Source organism: Python bivittatus, unplaced genomic scaffold (genome assembly GCF_059951505.1).
Source record: "Python bivittatus isolate LINGU-HERP-01145 unplaced genomic scaffold, Pbiv_v1 ctg000020_np1212, whole genome shotgun sequence".
In the NCBI taxonomy this organism is placed as follows: Eukaryota; Metazoa; Chordata; class Lepidosauria; order Squamata; family Pythonidae; genus Python; species Python bivittatus.
In genome coordinates this window covers 69,533,429-69,547,413 of record NW_028277030.1, presented here as the reverse complement: position 1 = coordinate 69,547,413, position 13,985 = coordinate 69,533,429, and the positions used below count along the sequence as shown (strand labels likewise).

At 37.4% G+C, this 13,985-nt stretch overlaps 1 protein-coding gene across 2 annotated transcripts in view; it reads left to right on the top strand.

Annotated features, from left to right (window-relative positions):
* STX7 (syntaxin 7) overlaps positions 1 to 11,545 on the top strand; it is a 37,509-nt gene extending 25,964 nt beyond the window's left edge. For both annotated transcript variants that reach the window (XM_088140895.1, XM_088140897.1), the window contains exons 5-10: positions 2,497 to 2,634; positions 4,070 to 4,122; positions 6,033 to 6,123; positions 7,054 to 7,126; positions 8,252 to 8,334; positions 9,837 to 11,545. In XM_088140895.1, coding sequence (XP_087997021.1) covers positions 2,497 to 2,634; positions 4,070 to 4,122; positions 6,033 to 6,123; positions 7,054 to 7,126; positions 8,252 to 8,334; positions 9,837 to 9,932 — 534 coding nt within the window. In that variant the 3' untranslated portion in view covers positions 9,933 to 11,545. The remainder of the gene's footprint in view (positions 1 to 2,496; positions 2,635 to 4,069; positions 4,123 to 6,032; positions 6,124 to 7,053; positions 7,127 to 8,251; positions 8,335 to 9,836) is intronic.
* Positions 11,546 to 13,985: the final 2,440 nt, after the last annotated feature.

Genomic DNA, 13,985 nt, shown 5'->3' with positions numbered 1-13,985 from the left:
ACCGGTTTTCATTTAGCATCTCTCCTTGCCCGCAGACAAACAAATCAGGCAGATATGCACATATTATTCTTTTTTCATTTCCTGTGAGAAGTTTCCTTAAAGTTTTCATTAAAAAAGAAAAGAAAAGCAGCAGCATCCTTTGGATAGATTTTATTATTTGTTTTTTTTTTGTCTGTTTGTCTGTTTGATTGTTTTTAATAGCTGTGTTAAAATCAGATATCACGTTTGGCATTTTTTTCCCCTTGAACTTTATTGTGAGATTATTAGACCAACAACAATAACTGTTGCTGATGTTTTTGCTTGAGCATGCAAATGAATTGCTGTTTGGGGGGAAAAAAGGTGAGGTGTGGGGGAGTCTGCTACTGTTTCTTAACTTCAAGAATGGCATAGCAAGAAAACACAAGAGCATACAGGCAGTGCACACACACTCATACACCCCAGATCTCAGCAAAGCAGTCCAAGCTAAAGTTGTAATAGTGAACTTTGTATTTACAGAACTTTAAAAGTATTTGCAATATTGGTAGGTTAAGTACAATTGTGCACACATGTGTACCTTTGCATTACCTATCTGCTAAATAGAGCATAGTGCCATTTTCATGCCAACCCTGTGAGCTTTAACGGCGGCCCATTATCTGTGTGCACACTAAACTTCTCTATGCCATAGAATCTTTTCAAAACAGCAATAATTTACTTGGCAGACATTCTTGTGTGAGTAGTTTCATTCTGTCTGGGTAGGTGTTTAACCGTTGCGTTCTTCTCAGTATTCTCTCCTACTTCATCCTGCCTGATCTAAATGAATAGCAGTAGGGCCGTCACCTGCTGCTGTATTGGCAAGGCTGGAAAAAAAAAATTTAAAAGCCTTCACATCACAAAAAAGCCCATTGTAGAGCTTGAAATGATGATACTGTTCTGAGCTTAGAATACAGTGCTTGAAATGTGGATGTATTATTTTGAGGTCAAAACAGATGGCTGAAGGTTGAAATGTTTTGCACATCCCTCCTAATAACTATTCTCTTGGGGGATGTTTATGTAAAAGACATACAGCATAACATTTGGTTTCATTTTGTTTGTGCTGTAGATAGTCTCCTGTGTTTTTGAGAAAGGAGAAGTTAAGTTATTCATAGTTAACTCCATCCAGCATACATGTGTATTAGAAACTGACATTTGGTTTATCGGTGAATTGTATATCTCTTGCACTCCTATTTACCTGTCTACCAGATGTAGTATGTGGTACCTAAGGTAGAGGGACTAAAGAAACCCAGGTTGAAATACATCTGCTTGACAGTCCTCTTCCTGATGACTTTAGCTAGTCCTCTGCCCAACTTACCCCATACAGTTGCAGGGATAAAATTAGAAGAGATATCCATGTGCATCACCTTGAATATCTAAAAGATAGACAGGATATACATGCAGTTAGTAAATATTCTGAGCAGTGTGAGATAGGAGCTACTAGAATATGGATACCTTTTAGTAAACGTAAGCTGCAATTACCCAAAACAGATCTCTGCTTGTATCAGTTTGGTGGCCCTTAAAAGCCCTTCCCATGTCCACCCAGGTGTCTAAGCATTAGATTTCCATGCAATCCATTCAAAAAGGATTATGGGAATTTCACTGATGTGCAAAACCTTAGCATCTTTATAGGGAAAGATAACTTTCAGTGTCCAGAGATACTCTAATAATAGTTGACCTTCCCAGTGAAGGTGAAGAAATTATTTTACTTGCATTTTAATGTGAACTTAATCTCCATTTCCCTATATTCCCTAATTGGAATGTAGTTATATTCACATATCCTCATTTTTCTACATTTTGCAGTCTTGAAAAAGAATGGAACACAATGTGTATTTGGGGAATGTACATGAAAGTGAATACATTTTTTATGTGGACTTTAAAAAGAATTGCAAAGGGATACAAAATGTTAGTGATTTGGGTTTGTTGCTTCTCAGCTGCTTTGTATATTAGCTTCTGTAATGTTTGTAATTGTTTTTATTTTATTTTAATTTTGTTTGCCACCCAGAGTCACTTGTTGAGACGAGTGGCCATATAAATTGGGTGGATAAATAAATAAATATATGTGGGTCAGAAGGAACTGAACTGGAATCAACATATGTATGTATTTCTATGTACATATACTTGTTCAAACTGTATACTTCATAAACCGCATAAAAAGAATTAGGGATGGATGATTGCAGAATACTTTGTTCAAGTGGCTGAATTTTTACCAGTTTGACATTCATTTAAAGAGGTAATTTGACTTCCATTGGAATGAGACATGGAATTGTATAGAGCAATTCTTTGGTGGGTTCACACATTACATTATACTGTAACATAATGGTATCTTGTGATATATGAACCCAGTCTGCGTGTAGAGGCCTGTCAAATTCCAATAATAGAAGATGAATGAAAGTAAAATTCTCCAAAGCTTCAGCAGGTTAGTTAAAGAACTGGTTTGCAGTGAAATTATTTTGATTTGCTTGTTTGTTTGCCTTCTTTGTTTAGCGTCAGAGAAGAATACAAAAGGATCGACTAGTGAATGAGTTCACCACGACACTTACAAATTTCCAGCGAGTCCAAAGACAGGCTGCTGAGAAGGAAAGAGAATTTGTAGCAAGAGTTCGAGCCAGTTCTAGGGTATCAGTAAGTATATATTAACACTTTTACTAATTGTGGAAAATAATGGAAGAATTGGAATAGATGATACCATTTTTTTAATCACTACAGTCTATGTTTTAGAGTGCATGGAGTACAGCGTTACTATTGTCTGTGTGCAGTCCGTTACTGAAATCCATTTAGGAAATGTAGCAAACGTTGGTCAAATACCAGATCTTTTAATAGAAGTCAGAGTCACAATTAATTATACATTAGATAAATAGTTTGGGACAGGAGGAAACAATAATTTTCTTATGTCCAGAATCACGCCAGCCCAAGTCAGATCTGAATACAGTGGCTTTGTAGACCTAGAAAGGAAGGTGCTCAGCCTTAATTTTATGTTAGTGGAGGTGGGGGGCTTTGCAGACAGCTGAGTAGAATAGGTGTATGGTGTGCAGGTATTTGATCTTACACTTGTCTAAGTAAATACTTACCATAAAACTCTCTGCATAATTGCATATATTAATGAATCGTTGCTTTCTGCTATTTTCTCTATGGAGTAGAAGTCTGCTTTCAGCAGGGAATCCTAAGAAGTGTTCCTGCTTCTTTTCCAAGTTATTACTGAACTTGGAGATGCATTAACTTGATCCTAATTTAGGTGAATTTAAGACTGATAGAATTTTTAATCTCTTTATCCCCTACACCCCCCCCAAAATGCCTTATAGAAGGTTGCAATAGAGGATGGAACAGCTGCTGTGGAAGGAAAGAATTAGCTAACATTGGGTCACTCTTGCACTCATCTCACAATGTTTAGATGGATTTCTCAACCATCTCTGAAGGGTTCTCAGAGATCATAGTAATCAGAAAAGATGGGAAGCTTTACTCTGCAAGTGTTCCTACTTTATATTACTATTCTAAGCAATTACATCTAACCCTATCCCAGTTCTTTTTAGTAACACATTATAAGATCTGTCTGATATCCTGGACAGACATCCATCCCTTTTTCCAAAAATAAAAAGGAAAATAAAATATTCCCAACCCACTCAGATAGCTAATCTTCAACCTCCATAGTGTCCCTTTTCTGTTTTGCTTTCATTCTCTGCCTTTTATTATCCTCCATTTTCTGTTTTTATTATCATAATGCACACATGTCCATTCCTCTTTTTAATCAGAAAGATGCTGGATATACTCTTTTTGGTCTTTTAAATTTTCAGTATTAAGCAGTAGTCTAATCATATTTATGTTTGGATTTGGGCATCACACAGTGTTGAATGCTTGCAATACACAAATGTTCTAGTATCAGGCACTAGAACCACATTTTATGGTTCCCCTGAGCTGGTTGTGTCAGGGTTTAATTTGGAACTCCAGAACTCCAGATCTGTTCTTTTATCTGATTAAGTGCTGAAATCTTGCTGATGAACAGTGAAGTAGATTCAACTCCCTTTCCAAAGTTGCAAGCTGTTATTTTTGTCTTATTTGACAGGGTGGTGCCCCAGAAGAAAGCTACAGAGAAGGGACCCTTGTATCTTGGGATAGGTAAGAAATATGATAGAACATGAAAACATTCCACTTACAGAATATAAAGGATGAAAAAAAAACCCCTGTGTTTTATTTTATTACAAATCCTTGCATCTCTAATAAGCAGACAATAGTATAACAATACTGTGTTTCAAAGTGTACTGTGATGGAAGGCATGAGCGGGGAAGGTTCTGGAATGGAGCTTCAAGGTTGCCGGGGGGGGGAGACGTTCCAGGGGAAGCACCTCCTCAGTCCCCAGCTGGAGTGTGGAAGGCCAAGAGAATGAGACTGGCCCCTCCCTAGGGCCTCATGGTTATAGTTACTGTTGTGGTGGTATAGATTTAGTCTGGCGAGATTCTCTCTATTAGTTGTAAGCTAATAAAGGAGCTAAACTGTTCTGGACTGTCTCGCTGTTGTTCTTGGGCTGAACCTGACATGCACTGAGATTTTAACTCTATATTCTGTCTTTTCAGAGTTACATTAATGATTTTTGCTCAGGGTATTAATGTGTATTGTTCAAAAGTCCCTGTTTAAATGATCCTTCTCTCATTATTATTACCTGCAATTTGGAAGACAAATTGGAAGATTGATGGGGGGAGGAGATTAATTGTGGAAGCTGAAGATATTACCTTCTTCCCATGAATCCTCTTGACGTACATTTGGAACATCCATGGGGATCATAGTATATCTCTTTGTAGTAGAAAAAAATTAAAAAATTTGTGGATTATTATAGTAGTGGTCAGGTTTCAATGCTGGTATTCCTAGTACTTACTCTGCATTTAAGAAAGCTCCTCCCTTTCCTCTAAGCGTACACAGGCTTTAGAAACCAAATTGCCAAGGCTAGAACAGTATGGCTATTGCCCCACATGGTTTTCTCCAGAACAAATTTAGTAGAATGGTCTGTGTAAAATATGAAAATTGACTGCAGTGTTGCTTCGCCGAGTACATATACTTACAGACTGTACATCTTACTCTCATTGTGTTCATTTTTTTAAATCAAAAGTAAACAGCTATGTTAGAAAAATCTGTTGAGACCAGTACTCTAAAAATCTGATCAAAATGCCAAGACCTATGTGAAACAAATTAAGTGTTATATCAGTTAAAAACCCAATGGGAGTATTAAAAAAGCTGATTATAGCCTTATTTTAGAAAGCTGTTAAAATAGTGGTATATATAAGCTTTACTGGAATGTAGGACAAGTCTCAACAGAAAAATTCTGCTTCTGCTCCACCAACAAATTTCAGAGAGGTGTTCCAGAGCAGCAACAAGCAGCAGATGAGTATTTATTTGAAGACAATCTAGTTATCAAGTCTTGATTCATGAATTAAGGTTTGATGGGGTGAAATATCCTATTGAAAGAACACAGTGTAGAAAGCATATTCTGTCACGGTAGTCTCCTTGAGTTCCAATAACATGGACTCCTTATCTTTGGGGACCTTGCTCCCCAGAGCTGGGGTGGAATAACAGTTTCTTCCCCTTTTCACTATCCTAGTCTCCCCAGGAATCAGAAGTTAATTTATTGTTTGGTGGAGCTTGCTTCCATTGAAGGGCCTATAGGATTGCAGCTTGAAGGTATATACTATGACCAAAACGCATCCCAAAGTTTCTTAAGTCTTTAAGAAGTATCTTGTAGTCACAATAAAAAAAGGTGCTGTGCTTCTTTTATGAGAGATTGCTCTGCTAGATTTTAGTAAGCAGGAATATTGGAAGGATTGCTTGGACTCAAAGAATCAGAATCATAAGGTTGGGAGGGACCTTGGAGGTCCTTTACTCACTTTGGGGTTACAGATTACTTGCTTTGGGGTTATAGATCTCCTGATTTTATGGTGGATCACTTTTAATGGAGCCAATATATATATTTTTTCCACATGTAACAGCCTAATAGTGTGTAATACAATTTTGATGTTCTGTGTATATTTCACTTAAAGCCAACCTCAGACTCAAGTACTAGATGAAGAAATCACAGAAGATGATCTTCGGCTTATTGAAGAGAGAGAATCAGCTATCAGGCAGCTGGAGGTGAGCACTGGGTGGTGAGATCAAGAACAAGATTTTTATTTATCTTAATATTGACTGTGCACTTAAACATCCTGAGTTTGGATGTTTGCTTTTTAAGTTACAAGCTCCTATATTAATGAATTGGTACAGCATATCCAGGACATCGCGTAGCATTATCTCACTTTACAAGATTTTAAAATTTCTGCTTGCTTCATGGATACCAATGTGTCATTAGAATAGTTTTTCATAGTCTTGTATCTTCCAGATCTGCCATAATGTCAACTCCCATTGGGAGTTAGAGTCTGAAGCCTAACACAAATGGCATTCCACAGTTTGGGGTAAATACTGATATAGAATAACATAAGTATGACCCACATGCTTGGCACAAAAGTATGCCCTGCTTTCTCCCATTTATAAAATCCAAAGACTTTGAATTTCATTAAGGTCATGGAACCAGAGGTGCTAAGCACTTCTGTCCCCACTATTGTTGTATCATATAAAAATGTATTAAATAATTGCCTCAGAATTCTTCTACGTTTTGTGTTCTGACTCATGACATGTCTGTGATTTTTAAATAATTTTATTGGAAGAATTAAGCCTAAAATTATACTTTTAAAAAGGTAGGAGTATTGCCAAGATGAACATAGTCGTGTTCATGCTCACGTTCAATATTTGGAACACATTTATTTATTTTATTTTTCATTGTTTTTATTTTTGCCTTTAATTAAACAATATACACACACATATGAAGGTTTCTCATCCATGTGATATTGATTTAGGTGTGTGTAGACAATATCACAGACATACATATTCATTCAATAAGTGATTACCATATTTCACTGTTATCATCCATATATAATCTGTGTTGGTAAGCAACTCATTCATAGTTTTTATACTGCCTTCAAATTTAGGTTCTCCAAGGGTGTTTTAATACAGTTTCTTTGTTCATAGGCAGATATTCTTGACATAAATGAAATATTTAAAGATTTGGGGATGATGATTCATGAACAAGGAGATGTGATAGGTAAGCAAAGGTTAATCTTTTTGTCAACCTTTTGAGAACTTGCTTTTTTTTTCTTTTCTTTTTTTTACCACATTTGGGCAAGGTAGTTATATTGCATTAGCCTTTGCAGGTATAAATGTTGTAGCAGTTGAGGAAAATCTAGAGTTAATTGGGAAAAAGACCTGCATTAAGAGGAAATTTGGTTTACCAGGAAACTTAAATGAGGTTGGTTAAAAAGGCTTAGTAGCCTCACGGTCCTTGGCCATGTTATATAGCTGGGATGAGAGTTTTAGCCCAAATTACCTAGAGGGGGGCAGTCAGTTAGGGACTGCCTTGTTCATTTTCAGTATAATATCAGCTGACACGCATGTGCCTCCACGCAACAGCAGGTGCTCTCTTTCATTGGGAACAAGAATATTCAAGGGTTAGAACTTACTGAATAATTCACTAGAACTTTTCAGATTGCCGTGGAGCTTTATTTCCTATATTAGCTTGCAGGGTGTTCAGATCAGGGAGGTATAACGATCAGGATGCATACTGGAATAATACTTGAAAAGAAGAATGTCTAGTTAGAATTTTTTTTAAATGTTCACAGAATGGATGAGCGTTGAAGTTTTTAAAGTCTCTTTTATTGCATTGTTTATACATAGTTCATTTCATAAAATAGATGTGATTATAATACAAGAAGTGACATCCATAAGTAAAAAGAATTACAGTATACGTGGAACTATGCTTCAAAACCACCACCATCATTACCACCACATCAAAGGGCTCCACTAAAATGCCAGTCATGTGCAGATTAATTTTCTCCCCTCCACCCCATAATTTACATATAATTCAATGTACCTTCTCCCCTTTGTAAGTATAGTGTTTGGTCTCCTTCTCTACCTTGATTCTTCGATTCCTATGGTTGGGGATAAAAAACACATTTTCCTGGTATCAGGATATTGTTAAAGTAGGCATTACCAGCAGCATTCTGTATTTGCCCTTGCTTTAATTTAATATATTTTCAAATAATTGTTCTTGGGATTTATCTCAAAAGTTACCAAATGGATCTAAAAATATAAAGTCTCAGAGCAAGATGTCTCTGTATGCACGTTGACTTTAGGGGAAAAGTCATAATGTTTTTTTTCTCCATCCCCAAAGATAGCATAGAAGCTAACGTAGAAACAGCTGAAGTCCACGTTCAGCAAGCAAACCAGCAGTTGTCAAGAGCATCAGCGTACCAGGTAAACATTACCACAAGCAAAAATACTACAGGTGCTCATTTAATAACTGCAAATGGTTCCAACGACTTGGTTGTTAAATGGAATGGTCGCTAAGTGAACACGTGACAGAGAGAGAGAGAGAGAGAGAGAGAGACACTGCAAAGGTCACTGGTTGCTGCTGTATTATTTAGATAAAGTTCTCTCCTACAGTGTCCTGCGCCTGACCTGTTGTTTTTTTTTTACCGCTTTTTGCCCCCTTGCAGGCAGAGAGATTGCTTAAACAAGCTGTCTCTTCCTGAGCTGCTTTTCTCCACAGCACAATGCATCCCTAAAAAGTGCTACCCCCAAGTTAACAAGCTCAGCTTTGTAACCCCTCTGGCTGGCTCAGAGCTGCTGCCTGAAACTGACCAGGCCTTAATCAGTTTCATACTGAAGGCTTTTGTTGTCCTAAATGCAGGCATTGGTCAGAAAATGATTTTTTTGTTACCATTTATTACTGTCATATTTCCGAGTGGTCACAGTCCTAGGCAGTTGCTAAATGAAGTCTACCTGTATTTTAGACATTTTCTATGTATTCTATTAAGAGCTTCAACTTTACATTCTTCTGGCTTTCAAAGGCAATGCTTCCTTGCCTTGAGGTTTTGATGCAGGCCAATGATCTGTGTAGTCTGATTTTTACCACTGTAGCTCAATTCCCTTTTTTTCCTTGAACACTTCAACCTCAATAGTTTGCCTTGAGACTGGCTGGAATGCAGCCAGAAAATGGTAGGAAATGCTTTTAGTGCATGTGAAGGACACAGTTTGCTGCATTTGTTACCCCTTGCTAGCCAGAGTGAATGCGTTTAAGTGCAGTTTAGGGACAGCAGACATCCTTCTCAATGAGACTATGCCATTCCTCAGGGAGATATAAAAACTGCATTCAGATATAAGTTACAGGTAGTCCTTGTTTAGTGACTGCCTTGTTTAGCAACCATTCACAGTTACGACGGTGATGAAAAAGTAATTTTATGACCAATCCTCACATTTATGACCTTCACAGTCTATAAAGCAAAAGAAAGCTGAAGGAAGATCATAAGCACAGTTGCGGTTTCAGTTAGCGACCACTTCGCTTAATGACTGTGTTGCTGGTCCCAACTGGTCACTAAAGAGGACTACCTGTACTCTTATAATATTGTGCCTTTTATTATACTGAGAGCTTAGCAATTATTCAGCCATTGCTATTTCATGGTTCAGGTTATGTCTGGAGTTCAGGTTGCAGATTGGGATGCCTGCATGTCGGACTATTTGCCCTTTGAAAATCTCTGCCTGTGTAAAATGGATGGGCTGGAGTCCTTTTCTTCTCAGCAGTGTTTTTCTGTTTGGAGGGAATCTAGGGCATAAAAGCCCAGGTTGAAACAGGCAAACGCAGCTGTATAAATGCACTGTTTCGGGAGAGCAAGGGGATGATCATCCAGTGATAGTATGCGCATTTCTGTGCCTCTGGAATGTTATACTAATAATGTCCTTTTTTCCCCTTCATTCAGAGCAAGTCCCGGAAGAAAATATGCATCCTCATTCTCATACTTGCAATTGGACTAACTGTCCTTGTGCTAATTATATGGGGAGCATCAAAAGGATAGGATAAATTATGCAAGAGGCTTCTGGTCACGTCCTGTTGTGAAAGCTGTTCAGTAAATGATATGTCAGTCTTGATAATTTCTGCTTTATCACAAGGTGCATTTTTAATCCAAGAGTGCTTTTTCTTGTCTTCTGTATTAGGATTAATTTGAAGTTATCACTGCTATCTAATTCACCAATATTAGCCCTGGGATAGGCAAGTCCTTATATAGTACCTACTTTTCATTTCTTCTCCTCTAGGCCAAACTACTTGGAATGTTGTGTACAAGGGTGTTTTACCTCATTGGATCAAGTGGGTCAACCTTTCACACAAGGATCAAAGGCTTGATAGAGGGTTGTGTGTGGGCTGTAAGTTGTCAAACACCAATTAACTCTATCAATTTAACTGCAACTTTATAGGGACAAATAAATTTTTTTACAAAGGCTGTCTTTCTGATAGAAATTTCATATTTCCCGTCTTTGAGATATCATATGTGTTGTTCATTGATTCATTCCATAAATTAGAGAACGGTCTGCCCATTTTTCTCACTCTGTGTAAAGTTTAGTTCTAATAGGTTCTTGGAGGATGCAGTCTTGTTAATCTTTCCAAAATGTGTGAATTAATTCTGCTGTTTCTCTTTTGCTTAAGAACTTTGTCTTTCTATTGCCACATTTTGATGTATAAACATGGCACTGGGTATCAGCAAACCTGACAAAGTTTCATTGAACAAGAAAGTTTGGGTAATATCAATTTTTGTGTGTAACTTTAAAGTTAAGACTTTGGGACACACTTATAACTAGTTGTTTGCACCTTAATTTATGCACTCATTAGGTGTTTGAAGTTTAAAGGCTATGGGCAAAGTTAATGTGTATAGCTGCTTAACGACAAATTTACCTGAACTTTCTATGGTTTAGTTGCCCATAGTATGCACATAACTCTTTGGAAAACTGTTATTAGTTATGTCGTGGATTACAACTGAATGAAGCAGTGGGAGTTCTGTGTATGGAGTGGGTCATGTATCTGAAATCCTACATTCCTATGTATATTTGTGTCCCAAAGGGTCCCCAAGGGGTGGAGGAAACTTTTAAACGGGGAGTGAAACATAGTGAATCAAATCATCTTGTTCCCTGTTGCATGACCTCAGATTCAAAAGGGAGAGATCTTGCGTAGAGCAATCAGTAACAATTTGAGTTATACTTGAACTGTTTCAATCAACTGCCATTATGAACAGCAGATCTTATATCCAATTTTTAACAAAGCAATTAATCCTCTTTTCCTCAGCATGTTAGTACCTGGGTACTGAACCTTTTGATTTCTGAAGAATTACATACAGTTTAATTGTTTCAAAATGATAGGTTTTTAAAAACTGCTTTTGGGGTGCCATTTTGAGATAACATAGATTTAAAAAGATGTTATTTGCCAGCTAATCAGTTCCTTGCTTTTTTTAAAAACTTACTAAATTGTACTGTATAAATTAAACTTATTAAATTGTACTATATAAATGTTACGTTTTTTGTACAGCAGTTTGATAGAGAAGCAGCATTTACAGGATAAACTCTTAAGACTTAAGATTTGGGGAGAACTAAAGCCAAACCTGGATTATACCATCTAAATAAAGATACCTTAAAAACTGAATACTTTGCTGTTTATGTTCCATGATTATATCTTATGTGTAACCTTTTGAAAGGAGCTAATTATTAAGTGAAACCTCATCCAGAAGAAAGAAGACCAACAAGGGGTAGTAAGGATAACACTGCATCATTTGAATTTACTACAGATGTCCTGCTGGTGGTAGTACTGTTAACACTGCTTCTCTTTTATAGGTGTGACTCTGCCACAAGGTAGTCCTCTAGTCTCAGTGGACCATAGCAAGTGAGATGGAGATTACAAATAAAGATTGTACTTTGTTTAAGTACGATATTTCCCCTAGCGCAGTCAACTATCGTTCTGTTCATCATTTACAGAAATGATACAAAAAAATAATATCACTAAGAACTATCTTGTCTAAATTCCTAAAAGCAAATTTGGGGGTGAGGGGAAGCAGAACCCGTTTTGATTGAGTTCGCTGAACAAATACAGATTTGCCCATAAAGCTAATCTGCGGTCTTGTCCTTGCATCCTGCTTACCATGCCACAAAGGTAACTTATTAATTATTTCTGAGGGACGTGCTCATGACATTGCCTCCGTTTCGTTCTCCACCCACTGGTGAGGCAGTGTACAATCATCTTTAGTTGTTTGGTTGTATTTGGCGCCCTAGGCAAAGTCATATTCTGGCATTCTCTATGGCTTGGCTCAACTTCCAGTTTTGTTAGGAATTTCAAAAAGGCCCTCTCTTGTTTCTTTTTTTTTTGAGTTTTTGAGCTTTACACTAATGATTTTGAGCCCCTGACATTTTTTTTTCTTTTCTCAGACATGTTCACCCTGTTTACTATTTCGCCCTATTTTAATTACATCAGCACCCATTGTTGTCATATAGTAAGAATTCTGCAAAATTATATTTGACTCTCGAGTGAGCATGCTGAGACGCAGACTGTGCCATTACCACTTTTCACTTTTTTATTGTGTATTTTGGAAGTCTTTTCAATTTTGGCACCCCCTAAAATGTAGTGCCCCCGGCAACTACCTAGATGCCTAGGCCTAGAACCACCCCTGCTTAAGTCTCTATGATATATTGAGGCACACAGCCCCCTCCTTTTCAAGCTCAAATTGCCTTTTCTGCTGAGTCTAGAAAAAGAAGGAAGAATATTAAAGCAGCTGTCAGAATGAACCATGTGTAATTCAGAGCCAATGCGTTGCAGAAAGTATGGCAGCAGAACTAGCTCTGCGTGACTCGAACAACAGAATGCAGATAGGAGTGACCAAGAACTTTCACATTTGACATGCCAATCTGAACTGAGTTCCTCCATAAACCAACATTTGACTTTGGTGTACCCTAAAAGGGAAGGGGAAAATGAGCTGTGTTATTTCCAGTTGAAACTGGAAGATTGGAGAAGAAAGAGGAACACTTGTCTCTGTTGTTAAAATATTGCTGGTGGTTTTGTTATTGGCTAACCCAAGAGGCAGAAAAGCTCTAGCTGTGGATTTTTTTAACAAACAATCCCAGTTCTGACTTCTGGCCAATCAACAATTCTGTCAGATATAGTGAAGTGGCTTATTTTGGTATGAATGAGAAGCTTCAGAGCCTCCAACCACAAAAAGTCATCATAATGGAATCCAATCAGAATAAGCATAAAGGTGCCTGGAGGGAGCAAAATGCTTCTGGGCATAATCTATGGCATTCCTGGACTCCTGTCTTATCTGATTTTAATGTTATTTTTACTTACTTACTTACAAGAATGTTGCTGGGCTCCTTTATAAACCATGATGGCATAACAGAAATGGTGGATTGCCATAGCCTACCATCAGGAAAAAAGGCAAATGCAAATTGTAGATTGTTAGAATACCCAGAAAGACCAGATAAGATGGCAGTCAGCAACCTCATTGCCTTCTGGTAATGGGTGCTCTGTGACTTGCCATACCCACCACAGCAGCCATTTTGAAAATCAGCAAGCCCCTGAAATTTATGAGAACACATACAATACCGTTTTAAAATTCTATAGCTGCCAAAAGTTGTGTAGCCCTGAATCACACAAAGAGGTTCTTGTTCCTCTACAATTTTCAGTTGAAGAGGGGACTGCTCCAGTATAATTTGGTTCTTCATACATCACAATAATCAAGGAAGAAATCCCCTACTCTCAAGAAATTCAAAAACTCAAGTTTGAAAATTATTTTAGCCATTCCAGTTTTTCAAACTCTCATCTTGTCACCACAACTCTACTGGAAAAAATATTCCAGAACTTTATACCTTCTCCTAAATACAAGTTAAATGTATTGTGGCCAATTTATAACTACTAGTTCTTGCATATAGATAGATAGCAAAACTAAGGATTGGCCCATCTACACTTTTAAGAGCACACAAGATTGTATCCATTGCTCAGGTAGCCTGCTTTTAAAAAAAAATGATTTGCTGAAGCCAACAAGATAGTTGCTTGGCCTTTGTTGAGTCACTCTTAATGCATGGCTTTGCCATTTGTG